Source organism: Chiloscyllium plagiosum, unplaced genomic scaffold (assembly GCF_037043375.1).
Source record: "Chiloscyllium plagiosum isolate Xiang-an unplaced genomic scaffold, Cpla_swu_hap1 HiC_scaffold_8, whole genome shotgun sequence".
In the NCBI taxonomy this organism is placed as follows: domain Eukaryota; kingdom Metazoa; phylum Chordata; class Chondrichthyes; order Orectolobiformes; family Hemiscylliidae; genus Chiloscyllium; species Chiloscyllium plagiosum.
In genome coordinates this window covers 79339099-79362022 of record NW_028270146.1, presented here as the reverse complement: position 1 = coordinate 79362022, position 22924 = coordinate 79339099, and the positions used below count along the sequence as shown (strand labels likewise).

The following is a 22924-nucleotide window of genomic DNA, read 5'->3' as shown; positions in this document are numbered from 1 at the left end:
ACCTGCTTATACTGATCCTGTGAATCTGCTAATGCCAACTCATTTACCTGATTATAGCATAGCACCAGGTGTCTGGCACATTGCGGCCTTCTTCAGCAGTGAACCAGGCAGTGTTCACTGACAGCATGTGGTGCAGCCAGCCTTCTGTTGTTACAGGCAGTCTGTCTCTCTTAAACATCCCCTGTATTCACTCTATTGTGATTGTATCCTTCCTGTGACCAGATTGATCAGAACTACATACTATTTTCCAGTACTGGCCAAGCTAATATTGTGTACAATTTAAGAATCACCTCCATCCTCTTCCAATGTATGCTTCAACTAATAAATACCTGCTTACAATTTAACTATATATTTCCTTACTCATCTTATGTACTTGTCCTTTTATCTTCAGGGATCTGTAGTCATGCATTCCAAGGGCCTTCTGATCCTCTACACTTCTCAGTTACCCACCATTTATTTTGTATTCCTTTGCCTGTTGACCTCCACCTATGCATTATCCCACTTTTCTGGATTGTGTTTTGTTTGCCACCTTTCTACACAGTTCACCAGGCCAATTATATTTGTCTGCAATCTCCAGGTTTATATTTCTCTCTCAACCATGCGGCCAATTGTCATATCATCTGCAACATTCTTAGTCATATCTCCCGTATCATTGATATAGATCTGCAAAATCAAAGGGTCAGTGCTGAGCCCAATAGACTTGACTGGAACCAGCCTTGCAGTCACATTTTTTCCATTCATTCCTTACTACAAAATTGTTTTCAATCAAACTTGTCACTTGCCCTTGGAGCCCATGCTTTTTCGATCAGTCCACAGTGAGGAATTTTGCCAAAGCCTTATTAAAATCCATTTAGACTACATAAAACGCATTAACTTCATTGACCCTCATCATTACCTCCTCAAAGAATTCAATGAAATACAATCTTCCACTAAGAAATCCATGTTGACTGTCTTCAATTAATTATTGAAGAAAGGAAAACACTATGGATGCTAGGAATCTGAAACAAAAACTTAATATTCTATAAATATTCAATCGGTCTGACAGAATTAAACTTAGACGATGAAAGATTGTTGACTTGAAATTCATGTGGATAATATTTGTCTTTCTAACTAAAGGTTGATTCCATTCCTTTGACTCTTTTCCAATTATGTGTCTGTCACTGGCATTGCATTAACTGGTTTGGAATTGCTCAGTTTGTCCCCTTATTCCTTTTTAAACAATGATACAACATTAGAAATCCTCAAGTTTATAGACTATATGCCTGTTGCCAGAGGAAGTTGGAAAATTATGATCAGAGCCTCAGCTATCTTTTTTTACCTTGCATCTCTTAAGAGTTAGGGATACATTTCATCTGGGATGACACTTTATCTACTTTCAAAAATGCTAACTCCCTTAGTATTTCCAATGTGTTTATTAAGAACAAAGCCAATATCTTCTGCCTCTATATACATTTTACCTTTTTTGGTATATAATTAGCCTCAGAAATCCTATTGCTTTTTAGATATTCATGAAACATACTTAAATTTTCTTTGACTTTACTTATCAATATTCTTTCATGATCTCTGTTTTCTTCATTTCTTTTTTTAAAATGTCACCCCCTGCACTTTCTGTGCTTGTCAAAGCAGTATTTAGCTTTTAATATCTCTGTGAATGTTCCAATGTTTGTCTCACACTTCTATGCTCTTTGACATTCGAGGGCTCTCAGCTTAGGGGTCCCACTTTCTCTTTGTGGAAGTATTTGCTGTGAATCCTCTCTATTTCCTCTGACTGCCTCTCAGATTGCTATTCCAAAATCATGTCTCAGGTGGATAAAACTAACTAAATATACTTGAAATCTTTTGCTCCTGGTCTATGTTTGTCCTCTTCTATAACTACACTAAATCTACCTGAATTATAATTTCCAAAACCAAAATATTTTCCCTTTGATAATTTGACCTAAAACCACACCCAGAAATGCTCTTTTTCTGTTTGTTGAATTGCTTACTATATTTGGTAAAAATGTTGTCCTGATTACATTTTGAGAATTCTGTGCAAATTCTATGTTAAAATAAACTAGGCCATGTTATACTGTGAATGATTCTTTTTTAAAACTTTTCACACTACGGCAGAAAATATTCCAAGAATATGCTAAATGTCTAATATTTTGTCAGTTCTATTCATAATCCATGAAGTATATCCATGAATATAATGTAAAGAACCAAGCATGGTTGTCCTCCTGAATGGTCTCAATGTTTTATTCCCAGTGTCTGGCAACAGTAACACACTTTTTAGCTGACCATGTGTTTAAAGAATGCAATTCAGGTCAGAATTTGGGGTAGGAATGCAGTTTTTGGTAGAACCAACAAGTTTTGCGCATTGCTGCTATTTTTTCTCATTGGCACTTTTCAATGTCAGGATGGCCCAATTATAATGACGACAGCAGAAAAGATATTTATATGTGTTCACCAAAGACACTTGCCTAATTTAGCATTTGCCCTACTCTACATACAGCTACAAAAATAATACTTTTAGTATATTCTTTCAAAAATTTCCAGTATGAACATTCCTAAAGTTTAAAATGTCTTTTTTTAAATTATTTTGAAGCTTTAATTTGTCATTACAGTTTTTTCTCAACTAATTTCAAGGCAATGTGTTGTAAATTTGTTAACATTGTAATATATGAATGTTCCTAATGTTAATGCTATGGAAGACAAATCTTTTAAGAAATTTGAATAGACTTAATATTTTTGAACATTGATTTGAGAAATACAATGAAACTTTTGGGTGTTTTAAAATAATGCATCTGTTACTCCCTTAATCCATCTATTGGCAGGAAAGTAGCAAATTTGTGTTCACGCCTAGTGCTAACTTCCTGATGAACTGATGATATTCCTGGAGCAGATGGCACAACTTAATGATTTTCTTTTATGAATCAGAGCTTTCTAAGATCCTGTCTTTCAATGATTGATGACCATGCCTGGGGGTAGTATGCACAATGGGCGATGCAACAACGGATGTATACAATAACTTGCTGGTACCATCTGACCTCTGACCTTTGACAGCCTGTGCTTATTTAGTTTTCTCTGCCAAGTCCGGGACAACACACGTTCAAGTTTTAACTTTGTTGCAGTAGTAATATATAAGTGTGTCTCATAAAACAATCAAGGAAGAGAAATATCAGCTTATTTGTACAGCTCTGGACACGCTCTTGTAGCAAAGACTGCTCATTCACAGCAAAGTGCAAGTTGACCGTTCAGCGCACTCAAAGCGAGAGCAGTGGCCGGGGCTGGCAACTCCCAGCCTTTACACATTTACCCCGCTTCCGCGTCCACTGTTGTCCCGGCAACAGCTGAACACACCATGAGGGATAGTGCACAAATACTTTCAAACCGCACCTTCGGCTTGGGCCCCGTCCGTGGAGCAAGAGGTGTGTTCATTTGCGATTTACGGTGAGACTGTACCATATCTGGAGTCTGGAACTGGAAAGGGAAAAGTGGTGCAAAAACTAATGGGATGTGTGAACCCACTATTTGCAATAACCGGCCTGTGATTTGGACCCTGTTAGGTGCGAACATTGAGAAGGGAATGCAATCGGAGGACTGGAAGCAAGACGCTCGAGTGGCCTGGAAGCGACTTCAAAACTATATCAGCAACAGCAAGCAGCTCCAGTCTGAAAACATAGGTACACTTTATTTTAAGCTTTTTGGTCCATGCACTCTTTAAAATAAAACGGTGACAAACCATGCACGGGTTTGTACAACGTGGGCTAAAGTTTGATTTATTTCCATATTTTCCACGTTAAGTTCTGCCAAATTACCTCCAAACCACGCTATCAAACTGTGACGGTATGATGAATGAATAGTGGCAAACTGGGGTATGTAATACGGGCCTCCCCAGAACTTTAGGGAGACTGTGTGAACGGCCAAAGTGACGAGCGCGCACACTGAAGAAGCCTATACATTCCTGTATTGAATTCGCCAGAACTTCATTTGATAGTGATGTTCAGAATCAATGGGTCAACACGAGGAAGTGCATGGCTTTTCTCCTTCGCTGTCTGGTTCTTAACCAAAGTTCAATATTCTTTCAAAACTGGAGTAAAAATGTGGGAAGGGATCCCTTAAAGAGGTATTGAGAATTTTTAAAGAATTCAGCAGCCTTTGATTTACGCAAACTTCACAAAGCAGTTTGAGGAGAAAAGAAATATAAAAAGATGACACTGAGTGATGGTGAGAGATTTAAGAGATAGGATTTAAGTCTTCGCTGAACACTGGCCTGTGTTTTAGGAAGACTTCTAAAGGCTGAATGAAATAAAGGACTGTAACGAGAAGTAGTGCCAAAGCACTGGAACACTTTGTCACGAAAGATGGATGTGGAGGTGCTGGTGTTGGACTGGGGTGGACAAAGTCAGATGTCAGTCACAAAATGTTGGGTTATAGTCCAACAGGTTTATTTGAAATCACGAGCATTCAGAGTGCTGCTCCTTCACCGGATGAAGGAGCAATGCTCCAAAAGCTTGTGATTTCAAATAAACCTGTTGGACTATAACGTCTTGTTCTGTGACTTCTTGTTTTGACCAAAGTTGTAGTAATGGAAAGTGTAAGAAATCCAGAGTAAGAAGCTACAACGTTTGAGAAAAGAAATTTAAGTTGCAGGAGCCTGAAGAGGCAGGATACATTGAAGCTATGGATAGATGTAATGAAAACAGTGAGGAGTTTGAATTCACAGTGCTGGGAGACAGGGAGTTAATGTAGGTCAATGGCAATTGAAGTGACAGATATTGTATGTCTGTATTTCGTGCAAAAATAATTGAGTTTTAGACAAATTGGTCAGTGAGGATAGCACAGAGTATATTGTAGAAATCAAGTGTACAGATGGCAGAACAGTGGATAAATATTTTTATTGTGTTGAGGGATTGGCATAGTCAGTAGTGACACATGTTGTGAAGATAAAAATGAGCAGTTTTGGACAGGATGTGGGAATTGATATGAGACTGTGTGCTGAGATTTCACATGACCTGATTTCACCTGAGCAAGTGGCTAGGGATGCAGTTGGAATCTTTGACAAATGAGCAGAACATATGATAGTGACAGATTGATTTTTTTTCTAATTTTTTTTTAACAAAATTAGGTTGCTAGATAACTTAAAGGTAAAGGTGTTTGGGATAATGTCCGTAAAGGATCTGTGCATTTTGGACATTGCTGAATTCAGCTCCATTCCCTTTTAATGGAAGACAAATTCAGTAAAACTGCGTTACAGGAAGAAAGCCTTGCTAAAAAGGTGTAAATGCTGCATAAAATATGGCTTATAAGATTGTCAACTCAATTCTCTGACCCACACATGTTGCACTATTATCTGATAGTATCACCCTCTTCCTCAAATCCACTGTCATTATGATGTCCAGAAAAAAAAACCTTGACCCCCTTTCAAAGTGTCAGACCATGTCAAAACTTTCTTTTCTCTCCAAAGTTCTGAAACATGCTGTTAAATCCAAAAACCATTCCCAGCCTTTCAGGGATATTACATAAGACAAGAATTGAACAATAACCTAAATTAGAAGCAAGATATTGCAAATGCTGGAAAACAAAACCCTGGAGAGTGCTGGAAACATGAGCAGGTCTGGCAGCATCTGTGGAGAGAGAAACAAAACTTCAATGTTCTGAAGGAGAGTTGGCTTTGACTCAAATATTAATTCTGTTTCAGGTTCCACAGGTCAACTGTGTTAATCTTGCCTTGTGTGGCTTAGTGTCAAACTTTGTGACATTGCTCCCGAAAGCAATTTGAGAAGGTTTACTATGTTAACGGCAATATATAAATGAAAGTCATTGTTGTTGCAGAGAATACTGCATTGTACAGGAGCTTGAGGGACTATCAGTCAGTCTGTGTACAGTTCTTCAGTGACCATTTGCACAGGATGGTGAAGGTGAATGCATGCTTCTCTAGTACAAGTTATGATGCCCCTATTAAAATATAGTCCAGCCTCTTATATTTATTTCTGACTGAACAGTGCAAGGTAGGAAACCAGAAGTGTAACATGCAGCTGTGACTCATGATCTCTTTGCACCATTCGTAGAGAGCAGCAGCGCAGATTTAATGAGGTGCATGTGTTCTTTAGGAGTTGTCACTGATTCTATTGCTTTGACAGTTCCTCTGGTACAGTTTCATGAATCATTCCGTGTGCTGCATGCTTCATAACTTTGATCTTCAATGAGGAGCCCATATGGATAAGCTGGAGCAAGAGGCCACACAACATCACGAGGGAGAGGTCATTAAAAAGTTGTAGGAACCAGAGGATCCAGCTGCATGAGGACCTTTGCCATTTGGCAGTGTCTCAAATGACACTATCAGTTAATCACGGCATTTACTCCCTCCAGCTTTCCCATGCCCTGGAATAAATCACCATCCTTTATATTTGCACAGCAAACCTTGTAATTTGACAAGCCCAGCACTCCTCTCAAACGTATGTGGATTTCCAGAGGCATACATATGAACTGAACTCATTGCAACTCAAGTATCTTCAAATTATATAAATATGTGACATATCTATGATCTACCATGGCTCCAGCTAAGGGCTGTCATACTAATGACTTTGCTGACCTTTCAACTCATTATTTTCCTCTCAGCATTGAAAAGGTGTTGATGTTAAAGAATTGGCAGTAAAAGAATCAGAATTCAAAGCAAGTCTTTTTTTTTCTGTTTTGCAGGACCAGAGAGTAGTGGTCTTCTAGTAGGACTTCTGGCAAAACCAGAAACCTTTCATGTCAGTGGCTGTTCCTGCTGCTGCATCCCTCGCAGGTCTGCACCAGCACCTATTTTCCTCACCCACCTCCAGGTGCTAGGCTGTGTGCCTGTGCTGGAATACCTGCAACTTTAGAAAATGAACTCAAACTTACAGCAGGCTAAGGGACAAAGGTCAGAACAGAGTTCAGGTGTACTATTGCTGTCTAGCAGCCGAATGGGAGGACAGATAAATTAGTCCTGATAGCTATCAATGGATGATTGCAAAGGCTGTATTTGCAAATTAGGGGTAGCTAAAACAGATCAAAGGTTAAAGTTGGTATTGAGGCATTTTGACAAATTTAACAGTTTCCCAGAATAGTACACTTATTACTCTTTCCTCACCACTAATGTCTGATTGAAAGCAGTTACATTATTATAGTTTATGACATTGATACAACTTAAATCTGTCATAATGTCATCATTGTTAGAAACTGAATTGAAATGAAAGCACAGTGAAGGAATACTTGAAAAAAAAACAACATTGTTTCTATTTTAGCTTCAGTACAAATCTGATACTCACCTATATTAATGTTTCACACCAAATTTGATGCTGATAACTTTCGTTACAAAAAAATGACCAATGCTGGGATGAAGATATAGTATTACACCAATCAAATGGATGTCACTTAATCAACCCAGTTGAACGTTTTGGCACATGATTCAATCAGTAATTGAAATCAAGAACTATTGTTCTCTCAATTACCTTGTTTCAAAATAGTGGAACAGTTTTGGGGGAAAGCTGTATAAAATTCCCACACTGACATCTCTGGCTCAAACTTCACATTTGGGTCAAAAATGTGAGTACTCTGTAGGTTTTGAAAGAGTGAACAAATATTTGTACAAATACTACTGTGCAACAAGGTTTGTTGTTGAGAAATCGGCAGACTGTGTTCATTGGGTACCCATCTTTTTGAATACACGGTATAAGTGATTTACCTCTACTCTGCGTAGTTCCTCTGTGCTGCAGTGTGTGTTGGCTTGTTGAAATAATGTTCTGATGCAGCTTCGTTCAATGAACACAGTCCGCCGATTTCACAACAACAAACCCAAACAAGCAGACAAAACCCATCCAGAAACTCTAGCCACTCTCCCCTACATTAAAGATATATTAGAAATGACTGCCAGACTACTCAGACCCCTTGGCATCATGGTAGCCCACAAACACACCAACACACTAAAACAGCAGCTAATGAACTTGAAAGACCTTATACAGACAATTAGCAAAACTAATGTCATTTACAAAAAACGTGCAAGAACTGTAACAAACACTACATTGGACAAACAGGCAGAAAACTAGCCACCAAGATGTATGAACATCAACTAGTTACAAAACAACATGACCCTCTCTCACTAGTATCCTTACATACAGATGAGGAAGGACACCTCTTCGACTGGGGCAACACATCCACCCTAGGACAAGCCAAACAGAGACACGCACGAGAATTCCTAGAATCATGGCATTCCAACCGGAAATCTATCAACAAAGACAACGAGTTAGACCCCATCTACCACCCCCTGAGAAAAAGAAAAGGAAATAACATCACCACAGGAAATGACATCAACAACCCAAAGAAACCCAAACATATAAATAGAAAGCAGGAATCATCAGCAGTGCTTCGCCCGGAGGCCCACTGAAAATGTTCCCTAGTAGGGTGATGAAACATCTGGAAATGAACCTTCCAGCTCAGCGAGCAAACCTACATCCAGAAGACTAACCTCAAATCCTCATTTATAGCTCATCCTTGTGGAAGACTGTGCTATATCATTCCATGATTACATTCTCACCTGTTAATAAAGCCAGTGTATTCTCTTCCATTATTTTTCCACTCCGCAGCTAGATGGTCACTTTCACTGAGTTACAAAATGCCTGTTTTGGCCCTTTCTCTTGTATTAGCTATTTGATTTCCCCACATTTGTTAGATATGAAAACAACTTTTCATAAAACTAAAACCAAATCAAACTAACAAAACCAAACATTCACTCACAATCACAAGATCATAAAATATTGGAGTAAAATTAGGCCATTTGGCCCATCAAGTCTGCTCTGCTGTTAGACTATGGCTGATATATATCCCAATCCCATTTTCCTGCCTTTTCCCCATAACCTATGATTATCTTACCAATCAAGAACTTAGCTATCTATGCCTTAAATACATTTAATGACTTGGCCTCAACAACCATCTGCAGTAGGGTTCCACAGATTAACCACTCTTTCGCTGAAGAAATTCCTCCTCATCTAGGTTCTAAAGGGTCATCCGTTCACTCTGAGTCTGTGACATTGGAGTGTAATCTCTTCTATAGTGAAAACATCTTCTCCACATCTACTCTATCCAGGCCTCTCCAGTATTCTCTAAGTTTCAATCAAATCACTCCTTATCCTTCTAAACTCGAGTTCATATCCATGTCCTCATACAAGCCCTTCATCCCCAGGATCTTTCTTGTAAACCTCCTCTGGTCTTCTCGAATGCCAACACACCCTTCCTTAGAAATGGGACTCAAAACTACTCACAGTATTCCAATGCGGTCTGACCAGAGCCTTATTACAGCCTCAGCAGTACATCTCTGCTGTTGTTTTCAAGCCCTCTTGCAATGAATGCTATCATTGCATTTGCCTTCCTAATTGTCAACCAAACCTGCATATTAACCTTAGAGAATTCTAAACAGGGGTCCCAAAGTCCCTTTATGCTTCACATTTCAGAAGCCTTTCCCCATTTAGAAAATAATCTATAGCACTATTCTTTCCACCAAAGTGCATACCTCACACTTTCCCACATTGTATTCCGTCTGCCGCTTCTGTGTCAACTCTCCTGGCCTGTCCAAGTTCTTCTTCACTTCCTCAACACCAGCTGTCCCTCCACTAAAATTTGTGTCATCTGCAACTGCAACCTTAACAATAATGCCTTCAATTCCTTCATCCAGCTCTTTAATGTGTAACAGGAATAATTGTGTCCCAACACTGACCCCTGTAAAAGGTGACAGCTTAGTGGTAATATCACTGGACTGTTAATCCAGAGCCCCAGGTAATATCCTGGGGACCTGGGTTCAAATCCTGCTCCAGCAAATGATGGAATTATGAGCTTAATTGGACAACCATGAATCCATTGTCAATTGGCAGCAAAAACCATTCTGGTTCTCTAATGCCTGTTAGGGTAGGAAACTGCCCTGGTCTGAGTGAGGTCCTGAAGAAGGGTTACACCCGAAACGTCAACTTCTCCACCACCTGATGCTACCTGGCTTGTTGTGTTCTTCCAGCCTCCCTTACGTGGTCTGACCTATATGTGACTCCAGACCCACAGCAATGTGATTGACTCTTAACTGTCCTCTGGCAATTTGGGATAGGCAATAAATGCTGCCTAACCAGTGACATCGTCATCCTGTGAAAAAATTTTTAAATAAGTCCACTAGTCACCAGCTACTATCCTGAAAAAATGAATTCTTTAATCCCACTATCTGCCATCTGCAAGTCAGCCAAACACTGCCAATGCCTGAACCTTGTCCTTAACACCATGGGCTCTTATCTTATTTAGCAACCACCAGTGGGGCACCTTATCAAAGGTCTTCTGGAAATCCAAGTAGATTCAACCTTGCTAAATTTCTCCTCTAAGCTGTGCTGACTCAACATTATTTTATGCATGCACTTCCAAGTACTCCACAATCTCATCCTGAATAATGAACTCTTAAAATTTTACCAATGAACAAGTTCAAGCTAAACAATAATTATCTATAGTTTCCTGTCTTCTGCCTCCCTTCCTTTTAAGTAAAGATTGTTGCAGATACAAAATTGGCTTGAAGGTAGGAGGCAGAGTGTGTGATGGAGGGCTGTTTTTCGGACTGAAGACCTGTGAACAGAGATATGCCACAAGGATTAGTGCTGGGTCCTCATATATATGGATGATTTGGATGTGAATATAAGAGGTATGGATAGTAAATTTGCAGATGAACAGTCAAGGCCTTCTTCCAAGAGTTGGGGAGTCCAATAGGTTCAAGAACAGCTCTAACAGGTTCAAGAATTGTTTCTTCCCTGCCAATACTAGACTGATGAATGGACTCTGGATATCAGTGGTGCTGGAAGAGCACAGCAATTCAGGCAGCATCCGAGGACAGGTTGAATGGACTGTCCAACTTCAAATAATGTTGAGCTTGTTAATGTTGATCTTGCTTTGTGCATCTCACGTACAGTGTAATCTATATGTCTCACTCTGCCTAAGCACCCTATGCTCTGCATGTCTTTGCTTATAATGATCTTCCTGTACTGCTCGCAAACAAAGCTCTTAATTTACTTAGGTACATGTGACCAAAATAGATCAAATAAATTAAACAAATCCAAAACTAGAGGGCATAGGTTTAGGATGAGAGGGGAAAAATTTACAAGGGACCCAAGGGGCAGCCTTTTCACACAGAGGGTGGTGCATGGATGGAATGAGCTGCCAGAGGAAGTGGTGGAGGCTGGGACAATTACAACATTTAAAAGGTATCTGAATGGAAGGGTTTAGAGGGATATGGGCCAAATGCTGGCAAATGGGATGAGGTCAGAATGGCGCGTGTGGTCAGCATGGATGAGTTGGACTGAAAGGTTTGTTTCTGAACTGTGTTGCTTTATGACTCTATTGGACGTTTTCCTGTCCTCTGACACCCTCCACAAATCCAGTGATTCCCTGAAAGATCACCACCAATGCCTCTATAATCTCCTAGTTATTCTCTGTTCTGGATGATTTGTGTACCTTCAGATGTTCACCTTCGCCAGACCTTCTCCTTAGCATCACACTGATATCTGCCCCCGACTCTCTTAAAATTCTTGTTTGTTGCTGGTGTCTTCCACTGTGAAAACTGATGCAAAGTACTTATTCAGTTCCTCTGCTATTTATTTGTTTCCTATTACTACTTCTCCAGCTTCATATTTCAATGGTCCAAAGTCCTCTTTCCTATCTCTCTTATAATTTTATCTATCTGAAACAAAACTCTTGCAATTGTGTTTTATGTTCATAACTAGCTCACTCTCATACTTCATTTTCTCTCCCTTTATTGCTGTTTTAGTTGTCCTCTGCTGGTTTTTGAAAGTTTCCTAATCCTTTGGCTTCCCTCTATTCTTCAATGCAGTGTGTGCTTTTTCTTTTGACTTCCCCTGTCAGCCATGGTTGCCTCATCCTCCCCTTAGTATGTTCCTTCTTCCTTGGGATGGATTTCTGCTGTACCTCCAGACTTACTCCCAGAAACCCCTGCCATTGCTGCTCCACCATCTTCCCTGCTAGGCTCCTCTTCCAATCAACTCTGGCCAGCTCCTCCATCATGTCTTTGTAGTTATCTTTACTCAATTGTAAGACTATTGTATCTTATTCCAGCTTCTTCTTTCAAACTTCAAGGTAAATTCTATCATATTATGGTCACTGTTTCCTCAGGAATCCTTCACCTTAAGCTCCCTAAATAAGTCTGCCTCATTAGTGGGGTCCATCATATGATGCTTCAAAAAAAACCCACCTCATGGACATTTCACAAACTCCTTTTTCTTGAGATCCACTACCAAGCTGTTTTTCTGAGTCTATCTGAGTCTATCTATTGAAATTCCCCCATGATTACTATAATAGTGCCTTTCTTATATGTCTTTTCTATCTCCTGATGTATTTTCTATCACACATCCTGACTACTGCTAGGAGGCACGTACATAAATTCCATCAGGGCATGTTCTCTTTTGCGGTTCTTCAACTCTAGCGACACAGGTTCTATGCCTTCTGACTCTATGTCACTTATTGCTATTAATTTAGTTTCATTTCATACTAAAAAGGTAACCCTGCCCCCTCTGCCCATTTGCCTGTCCTTTTGATAGGATGTGTAGCCTTGAATATTAAGTTCCCAGTCCTGATCCCCTTATAGCCATGTCTCCATAATACCCAAAGCATCTTACTCGCCAGTTTCAATCTGCATTACGTGTTAATTTACTTTGTTTTGTATATTGTGTGCTTTAAGCACAACGCCATCAGTCTATGTTGACTGACCCCATCTCATGGTTGTTCCCTTATCTGCCATGCCTGAAGTTAAATTCCTGACCCTTTCCATGCTTGCACTCCTATTAATTGTTCTGCTGGGCTATCTTCAATTTAAATTTTAAATTGGCAAGCAACTGAGCACAGCCCTCCACCCACAATTTAGTTTGGTTTAAAGCCTATCTACAACCCTAATTGTGTGATTCACCAGCACTCTGGTCCCAGCATGATTCAAGTGGAGCCAGTCCCATTGGCACAGCTCTTTCTATCCCATTCCACACGTTTACCTTTTTAATCTTGTTGACCTTGTGCTAATTTGTTTGTGACTGAGGTAATAACCCAGAGTAATAGAGTTGTACAACATGGAAACAGACCCTTTGGTCTAACTTGCCCATGCCAACCATATATCCTAAATTAATCTAGTCCAATTTGCCAGCACTTGGCCCACATCCTCTAAACCCTTTCTATTCATGTACCCATCCAGATGCTTTTTAAATGTTGCACCAGTCTCCATTACTTCCTCTGGCAGTTCATTCCATACATGCACCATTGTTTGCATGAAAATTTGCTCCTGAGGGTCCCTTTTAAATCTTTTCCCTCTCACCCTAAACCTATGCCCTTTAGTTTTGGACTTTTGTTCTGTTTTTTAATTTAGCCCCTAACCTTCTCATATTCCTTTAGCAAAATGTTTTTCTACCTATATCACTGGTACCTACATTGACCACTACAATTGAATCTTTCCCCTCCCATTCCAAGTTCTTCTGCAGATGGGATATCGGGACCTGGGCATCAGGCTGGCAACATAGCTTTTGGGACTCTCTGTGCTGGCCACATATTACAGCATCCATTTCTTTTACTGTACAAGCTACAATTACAACTAAATTTCTCCTTTCTACCTCTCTTGAATGGCTGCCTGCACCATGGTGCTATGGGGAGTTTGTACATCTTCCCTACACCCCCTATTCTCATCCACACAGGGAGCAAGAATCTCAAACCTGTTAGACAAGCTCAAGTGTTGACACTCGTTCAGCACTGTCTCCTGGATCCCTCTACCTGTGTCACTCAAAGTCACATGCTCCTGTCCCTGATCACTGACTGAATTTGAGGTAGTTAATCTCAGGAGTGTGACTATCTCCTGAAACACAGTATCCAGGTAATTCTCCTCCTCCCTGAAGTGTTGCAATGTTTGGAGCTCAGACTCCAGCTCATCATCTTTGAGCCAGAGTTCCCCAAGCAAGCACCACTTCCTACAGATGTAGTCATGTATGAAACACAATGGGGTCCACCAGCTCTGACATCATGTAGGTACAACACATAGCCTGGCCCTGCATCTCTGTTTTATTTACTTAGTTCTTAATTTGATTTTTAAAAAGAAATTCCCATTGATCTTTTAGTTTGGAGCCCGTTTATCTTCAATCTGGAAGTAATCTATTATAGAGTCAAATTAGTTGCTATCACCAACCAATCAACCTATGGTTTACCTGTGACATCACTCTTTTGTTGGGGGGGGCACGGCCCCCTTCAATTTATCCTCATGAATAAAATCCCGACAAATAATGAGACAATAAAAGTGAATAAAAAGTGTCTCCAAATTCCCCGAACTATATACTCACTCAGGCTGTGTCTCATACCACATGTGATCTCTCCTTCCTGACCATGCAAACTTTCCTGATTAAATGCTTTTAACAGGCTCTCTTTTAACAGGATTCAGGTTTCAAATGATTGACTAATGACTGTCCCTCAGTCAGCTGAGTCAGCTTCCTCACTCACCTTTTCACTAGACTACTGAATTTTAAACTTTTTAAATGGAGAAAGAAAAGAAGGACTTACGAGTTCTATTCTGATGCTGCTTCCAAATTACCCAAACTATATAGTCACTCAGGCTGTGTTTCACTCTGAATGTGATCTCTTCTTGATCGTGCGACTCACCTTTGATTTTATAGCTGTCCAATTACATGTTCAATGAGAAGTCATGAATGAGCTAGACTTTCTGCAACTTCCTGCGATATTGACAGGTTGAAATCCATTGTATTTTCCCCCATCGGAAAACTCAACACTTATTGGAACTTTGGACAACAATATGGAACATTGGTTGACCATGAACTAATCAGTGTTTTGAACTAGCTTGCTTCTGAAAAGAACCTGAAATGTGATTATTTCTAATAATCAGGAACATTTTATTCTCTTTTCCATTGGTTTTATCTCTCTTGGCAGGAGTAAGGTCTGTTTTTCCTATGGATCCCTTTCCAATAGAGTTAACAGATCAGACATATTTAAGAAAGGATTTTGAGTATTCTGTGATATTTATGCAAGCTGACTTCCGGTTTTATTTTCTCTTTGTAAATTTCTAATTCCCTTCAGGGAACGATAAAAGCAACAATGCAATGTTGGCAAAATCAAAAGCTGCTCTTTATACACACACTCCTAATGATGGCCTGGAACAGAAGAATCGCAAAATAATTCACTATGTGAAAAAGGTTCCTCGCTACCATATCAACAGAAAGCATAATGTGAAGTATTGGTATGAGGAGCCAGCAGTTGGAATGAGTAAGTGATGACATGTTATTTTTGTTATAAGGTTATCTGACTGAGCTGTATTGGTGTGAAATTCCACTGAAATGTTGGATTTCAGGCAGCATACAACATCACCTGATCATCAATTGAAAATATAAATCCTTTCTGTTGGACTCATGTAATTTTTTTTTTTGCCCCTTTTTGCACCAAGTTCTAGCATTTCCAAAGTTGATTAAGACAGGCTATTCTCAGGTAAAGGGATGATTAGGAAGTGGGAGGCATTCAAGAATGAGATAATTACGAGTTCAGAGAGAGTATGTTCCTGTTAATGTGAAGGGCAAGACTGGGAGGTGTAAGGAATGCTGGATGACTAGTGAAATTGAGGTTTTGGTCAAGAAAAAGGAGGCATATATAAGGTCTAGACAGTTTGGATCAAGTGAATTCCTAGAAGAGTATAAGGGCAGTCGGAGTATACTTAAGAGAGAAATCAGAAAGGCAAAAAAAGGGGACATGAGATAGCTTTGGCATTTAGAGCTAAGGAAATTCCAAATAGATTCTATAAATACATTAAAAGCAAAACAGTAACTAGGGAGGGAATAGGGCCACTAAGATCAACATGGCTGTCTATGTGTGGAAACACAGGAGATGGGTGAGATACTAAATGAATGTTTCATGTCAATCTTTATAGTGGAGAAGGACTTGGAAGCTAGGGATCTAGGGGAAATAAGTAGTGGTCTCTTGAAAGAGTTTATGTTCTAGAAGAGGAGATACTAAAGGTCTTAAAATGCATAAAGGAAGATAAATCCCCAGGACCTGATCAGGTATTTCCCAGAACTTTAGTGGGAAGCTAGGGAAGAAATTGCGTTGCCCCTTGCTGAGATGGTTGTATCATCAATAGTCACGGGTGAGGGACTAGAAGACTAGAGATTGGTTAATATGGTGCTATTATTTAAGAAAGGCTGTAAGGAAAAACTGGGGAACTATGGATCAGTGAGCCTTATGCCAGTGGTGGGTAAATTATTGCAGAGGATTCTGAGGGACAAGAATTACACGCATTTGAAAAGGCAAAACTGATGAGGGGCAGTCAACATGGCTATGTGCATGAGAAACCATGCTCCACTAACTTGATTGAGTTTTTGAAGAGGGGACAAAGAAAATTGGTGAAGGCCAGCAGTAAATGTTGTTTATATGGGCTTCAGCAAGGGGATCAACAAGATTCCACATGGTAGAGTGGTTAGCAAAGTTGGATCACATGGAATCCAGGGGGAGCTAGCCAATTGCATAAAAAGTTGGCTTGAAGGTGGGAGACTGAGGGTGATTAGATTAGATTAGATTACTTACAGTGTGGAAACACCGCCCCGCCGAAGCGCAACCCACCCATACCCCTACATTTACCCCTTACCTAACACTATGGGCAATTTAGCATGGCCAATTCACCTGACCTGCACATCTTTGGACTGTGGGAGGAAACCGGAGCACCCAGAGGAAACCCACGCAGACACGGGGAGAATGTGCAAACTCCACACAGACAGTCGCCTGAGGCGGGAACTGAACCCGGGTCTCTGGCGCTGTGAGGCAGCAGTGCTAACCACTGTGCCACTGTGCCACCCACAATGGTGGAGGGTTGTTTTTCTGACTGGAGACCTATGACCAGTAGTGTGCAAACAGGATGAATGCTGAGTCCATTGCTTTTCATCATTAATATAAATGATTTGGAAGTGAATATAGGAGGTATGGTTAGTAAGTTTGCAGTTGACACCAAATTAGCTAGTGTGGATAGTGAAGAAGATTATCTCAGAGTATTACGGGACCTTGATTTGATAGGCCAGTGGACCAAAGCATGGCAGATGAAGTTTCATATAGATAAATGTGAGATGTTGCATTTTGGTAGGGCAAATCAGGATAGGATTTATACAGTTAATGGTAGATCCTTGGAGAGTGTTGCTGAACAAAGACACCCAGGGTGCAGGTGCATAGTTCCTTGAAAATGGAGTTGAGGTAGACAGGGTGGTGAATAAGGCATTTGGCATTCATATACTTTCATTGGCCATAACATTGTCATGTTGCAACTGTACAGGACATTGGTGAGGCTAATTTTGGAATACTGAGTACAATTCTGGTCACCCTTCTATAGGAAGGATGTTGTTGAACTTGAGAGAGCGCAGAAAAGCTTAACTAGGATGTTGCCAGGTTTGGAGGGTTTGAGCTGTAGGGAGATGTTGAATAGGCTCAGGCTTTTTTTCCTGGAGTGTCGGAGGCTGAGGGGTGACCTTATGGACATTTAAAAAATAATGAGGGGCATGGATAGGCTGAATAGACAAGGTCTTTTCCCTCAGGTGAGGGAGTCCAGAACTAGAGGACATAGGTTTAAGATGAGAGGGGAAAGATTTAAAAAGATCTGAGGAGTAACTGAGGGTGTTGCGTGTATGGAACAAGCTGCCGGAGGAAGTGGTGGAGGCTGGTACAATTACAACTTCTAAAAGGTACCTGGATGGACATATGAATAGTAAGTGTTTCATGGGAAATGGGCCAAATGCTGGCAAATGGGACTAGGTCAGATTGGGATGTTGGTCAACATAGATGATTTGGACTGAAAGGTCTGTTTTGTGCTGTATGACTATGACTCTGATTAATATTCCCTCTCAGTGCTACACTAAAGCTGTCAATCTGATTCTTAACCACAATCAGAATGGAACAGGATGAGGGAATTTCCTACTTCTATTTGAGCTGAGTTTGAACTAAGAATCTGGGATTCATATTTCATTCTATTGTGTATTTTCAAAAGAGAATACATCACTTACTGATTAAATAGGGGCGAATAGAGGAGATGGAACCACATACGGTGACACTTAGAAAGTAGATCCTTGTTCCATCCAGATACACATTCAGTGAAAAAAATACATCATGGAATTCACTCCTCCCTGATGCAAACTATTCAGACAAAAATCTCTATTATGAAACACATTGAAAACAAATCATAAACTGATTTTTCCTGTACTCCTTGACTCTTCGCCACCACTGTAATCAAATGGCCAAAGAAGAATTCAGAGTCCAATTGCCCAGCAGACTATCTTGGTATCAGCTTATTGGACAATTACTTCTTGAGACTGCCAGTTGGAGTTTGAGCTCTGGAAATGGCAGTAAGATTTCTTTGCCCCCTCCTTATTCTTGCTGCAATCCACCTATCACTGTAGAACCCCATTTGTTCAGTGGCTCAGTGGTTAGCACTGCTGCCTCACAGCTCCAGGAACCTGGGTTTAATTCCAGCCTTGGGCGATTGTCTGTGTGGAGTTTGCACATTCTCTCCATGACTGTATGGGTTTCCTCCAGGTGCTCTGGCTTCACTCCACAATCCAAAGATATGCAGGTTAGATGAATTGGCCATGCTAAATTGCCCATAGTGTTCAGGAATGTGTAGGTTAGGTGCATTAGTCAGGGGTAAATATAGAGTAATAGGATAGGGGAGTTGGTCTCGGTGGGTCACTCTTCACAGGGTCATTGTGGACTTGTTAGGCCAAATGGCCTGTTTCCACACTGGAGGGATTCTACAATTCTATAAGGCTGTAAATTCTCTACTCTGCACAGCTCCTCCACTTTTCTAAATACAAGTATGTTCCTTCTGGTCAACTACCAGTGGAATTTTATAACAGAGTTCACTGAAGAAGCCTTCCATGCAAGGATATTAAACCAATAACCAAAGCAAATGGAGTCACATCTTCAGCAATGTCTGTGGGTGAACAAGAGGTCTTTCACTAGGGGGAGCCCTCAGCTCCTTAAGCGACAGGTTGTTCTTTACATGGGAGCTGCTGTTTGATGTTCACATTGGGCTACTCAGTTTATCGTTTACAGCATTTAAGTAAATTCTCAAAGAAAGAAAAAAATAAGTTGCCAAGAAAAAGGTCATTCACACCAACACTTACCAGTTTTTGTGATATTTATTTGTGGACTGGGTGGGTTGCGCTTTGGTGGGTCGGTGTGGACTTGTTGGGCCGAAGGACCTGTTTCCACACTGTAAAGTAATCTAATCTTCTTTAGTTGTACGACTGAATTAATTATGACATTAATAAATAATGGGTCTTTCCTTGGGCAGTGATACAAAGGTAATTCTTGAAGGGTAGCCCAGCTAGTCCCATTCAACACCTTTTTCTGTCTGGCTTAATTTGGTTTCACTTTGAACAATTTCTCTTTTAACTTGACTCATTTCCTTCAGGTGTTGGGACATGACCCTATCCAATTATGCTGGGTTCTTGACTCAACCTTTGTGTGTGTCATTGCCAACCTGATTTCCACTTCTGCTTCATCCTTTATTCAGATGCATCCTATAATACACATTGACCATATTGTCTTGCTTTTGCTGTTTCTCTGATCTGGAAACTTTCATTTATTCCATTTTCATTTTCCATCCATTGCTGTGTAATATGATCCTGTTTTGACTTATCCTTTACCTACTGGATTTCCTTTGCAAACTTTGACAATGAGTTTTCCAGAGACATGTATGACAAGCATTCTGTTTCTATAAATTTCTCAAGTATGTTTCTTTCTTCCTGTTTTTACAACACACTCAGTTCTTCTATTTTCCCCTTTTCTGCTGTAAGCACTCTAATAGCTGTACCAACTACATCAGACCTAGGGCTGAATTTCCTCAATCCTGTGATGGTTGGTTTGGGTCATTCGAACATAGAACCGTAGAATCCATATTTTGTGGAAGGCAGGGCATTCACCCCATCAAGTCCACACCTACTTTCTGAAGATAATCCCATCCACACTCATCCCCTTACCTGATCTTTGTAACCCTGCAATTCCCATGGCTAACCAGCTAGCCTGCACATCCCTGGACAATTTAACACAGCCAATCCACCTATTGTGCACATCTTTGGACTGTGGGAGGAAACTGGAGCACCCAGAAGAAACCCGCACAGAGACACTGAGAATGTGCAAACTCCATAAAGATAGTTGCACGAGGGTGGAATTGAACCTGGATCCCTAGCACTGTGAGGCAGCAGTGCTAACCACTGAGCCACCGTGCCTCCCTGCAGGGTAGATCATTCAGCCACTCAGCCTCAGCAACTATTCAGTATGGTCACAGCTGACCTTTGGCTTCATGACCATTTTCCCATCCTATTTCCATATTCGCTGACTTCCTGCCTGACTGTCCTAGACTTGAATACGTTCGTTGATGTATCATCCACAACTCCTTGGCGGAGAGAGAATTTCAAAGACTCATTATGCTTTGGGTGAAGAAATTTCTCCTGATTGCTCCATTATACTAAGGCAATGCCACGTTATTTCAGAATCCCAAATTTATGCTACCCTTACCTTGCTTCCTCATGAGATGCAATGTCTTGTCCATTCATTTGTTTCAATTGTCCAGAGCCTTCTGTGTGAGGCAACAATCTATATGCTGCACTTTACTGACTGCTCACTTTCCAGTCTTTACATTGGGGCCATTAAATACACAGCTGATGAGCAAAGTTTCTGTCTACAGTTAAAACCCCCGGAGCTCACCAGGTTAACTTTGTCTTCCTTTTCCACCCTGGTCTCTCTGTCCTTGGTTTCTTTTACAATACTCTAGTGAAGCTTATCGCAAACATCAGGAACAATAGTTCAATGGTCCCTCAGTCATGTCAGCTTATAGTCTGAAAATTAGACTTAGCAACTTCATACTCCAGTCACATCTTTTATTTCCTTGGAGTAAGTATTGCTGGTGATATTGGTGGACTATCAGCATTCAAAGAGAGGAGATATGGCTTCATCTTTCAATTCTGTGCAATGTTTGAGAAGATCATAGTGGTAGTATAGCAGAGGTAGTCCTTTCTAATCTGTTTTTAAGCTAATGGACAGGTATACTTTACGAGCTTCTTTGTTCTAATTTTAATTATGATTCCCATCTTGTTTATTTGTCAGTTTCTCAAGTCCTTCTTCAATTTTCTTTTTACATGAATTTCATAATTTCATAATTCTTTGACCATACTTGACTTAGAGGATGTGTATGTTACCCAGTTGTTCCACCAACACTTCTTTTCCCTGCTAGATTTTCCACCTCCTTTACCAGCATTATAAAAATGGCTGTACCACTAATTTTTCCATTATGATTGCAAGGTATTGGGCTTTTTATTTGAAATTATGCAAATCTAATTGGTCACAATCATTACACAAATTGCTAACTGAATATTAATCAATTGTTGCTCTTAAATTTGTTTATGTTCCAAAACAGTAAAAGCTGTTCCCTGTTAATGTATTGAATGTCCAGGAAGAAAAACCGGACAGGAAGATAAGCAAGTTTTATAGCAGTTTAATTTAAAATCAGTGAACTGTAAGTAGCTCCCAACTTACAGAAGTATCTAAATTATGGCCAAAGGTCTCTAATATAGGGAAATATTTTAAATTAGTAACATTTTTATTCACCAATGGAGCGCTTTGAGAAATAAAATGCCTTTGTCGTTTATTGCAACAGGAAAAAAGCCCCCACAGACATTTGGAACATATGGGACTTTGCTGGGATTGTGTGACTCCTTACGGAAGTGAAATCCAGTGCTAACGACAATGGCGACTGTTTCTCATAAGAAAACATGACAGTTTTGTATATGGGGATTCGTATATGTGACTATTATTATCCATACCTTGAATGTGATTGCAATGTGTATTTAAACAATCCAAAAAAAACATTAAAGCTAAAGAATAACATCATGCAGATGAATGTCAGGCATTGAAAAGATTTAAAGCAGGTTGACTGTGAGTTTGTAAATCCTTCCAAAACCAGGCAGATGGAATCGGAGAGATTCTTGGTAAGTCGTACAACGGAAAGAAATTGGAGCCTCTGCTCTGTGTTACTAACTGTAACTCCAGGCGACAAGATGCATAAGAAAGCGTATGTTACCACCACAACTTGAGCTGGTTGGTTCTTTAGGCTGCATGTTGACCACATTGACACGAACAACATTTAGTTTGATCTCTATTCTATTAATGGTGAAATCTGGACATGCCTGCTGGCCTAATGCTGGAAATTACAGTGCTGTGGGTCAAACCTACCTTTGAGCAGAGTACAAAAAAAAATGAGTTAACATTTTCCTTAGATTGGTAACAGTCTGCCTAGATAGACAATTGCAATTAATAATGATCTTGCTTGTACGAGGACACCTTTTACATATGCAAGTGAAACCAGGCTTTCAATTTCTACCCCAGAACAACAAAGGTAGCAGCCACAACATGCAAACATTACCATTTCCAACTTCCCCTCCAAGTGACACACAATCTTGACTCAGAGACATATCAATGTTTCTTTAACACTGGTCAAAATCCTGATACTTTCTACTCCACAACACTGTGGAACCTAATACAGACCGCAATGATTTAACAAGGCTCATCATCACTGTCCCAAGACGAACTATGAATATGTAACAAATGCTGGCTTGCCAATGACAACCATGAATTAATACAAGAGAAGATTGGATATAGTCCTACCTAATGTTCATAAGTCAATGAAAAAAAAATTGAAGCACAATATTTATTTAGTGCAATAACATTTATTCTAAACTTTATTGGACTAAAAGTGTATGGTGATAAATTCAAGAAAAGGTTCACTTTTTTTCTGTGTCATTTAAGAGTGTCCATGTGCATCATTGACCTTTGTGCTATTAGTGACAAGCTGAGTACAGGGAATTGGCAGAAATGAGTG

At 40.1% G+C, this 22924-nt stretch overlaps 2 protein-coding genes across 3 annotated transcripts in view; one reads left to right on the top strand and one right to left on the bottom strand.

Moving 5' to 3' along the window:
* The first annotated feature begins 1999 nt into the window (after positions 1-1999).
* LOC148149425 (uncharacterized) lies at positions 2000-21857 on the top strand. 2 transcript variants are annotated; one of them, XM_087990028.1, is made up of 4 exons: positions 2000-3407; positions 3546-3662; positions 15097-15282; positions 21704-21857. In XM_087990028.1, exons 1-4 carry the CDS (start codon positions 3341-3343, stop codon positions 21772-21774), a joined length of 441 nt encoding a protein of 146 aa, XP_087846154.1. In that variant the 5' UTR covers positions 2000-3340; the 3' UTR covers positions 21775-21857. The 2 variants fall into 2 exon arrangements, with proteins under 2 accessions (XP_087846154.1, XP_087846155.1); XM_087990029.1 differs by having other exon boundaries at positions 3369-3429.
* dph6 (diphthamine biosynthesis 6) overlaps positions 5588-22924 on the bottom strand; it is a 332005-nt gene continuing 314668 nt past the window's right edge. The window contains exon 16 of the transcript XR_015757950.1: positions 5588-5606. The gene's annotated coding sequence lies outside the window, so the exon portion shown is untranslated. The remainder of the gene's footprint in view (positions 5607-22924) is intronic.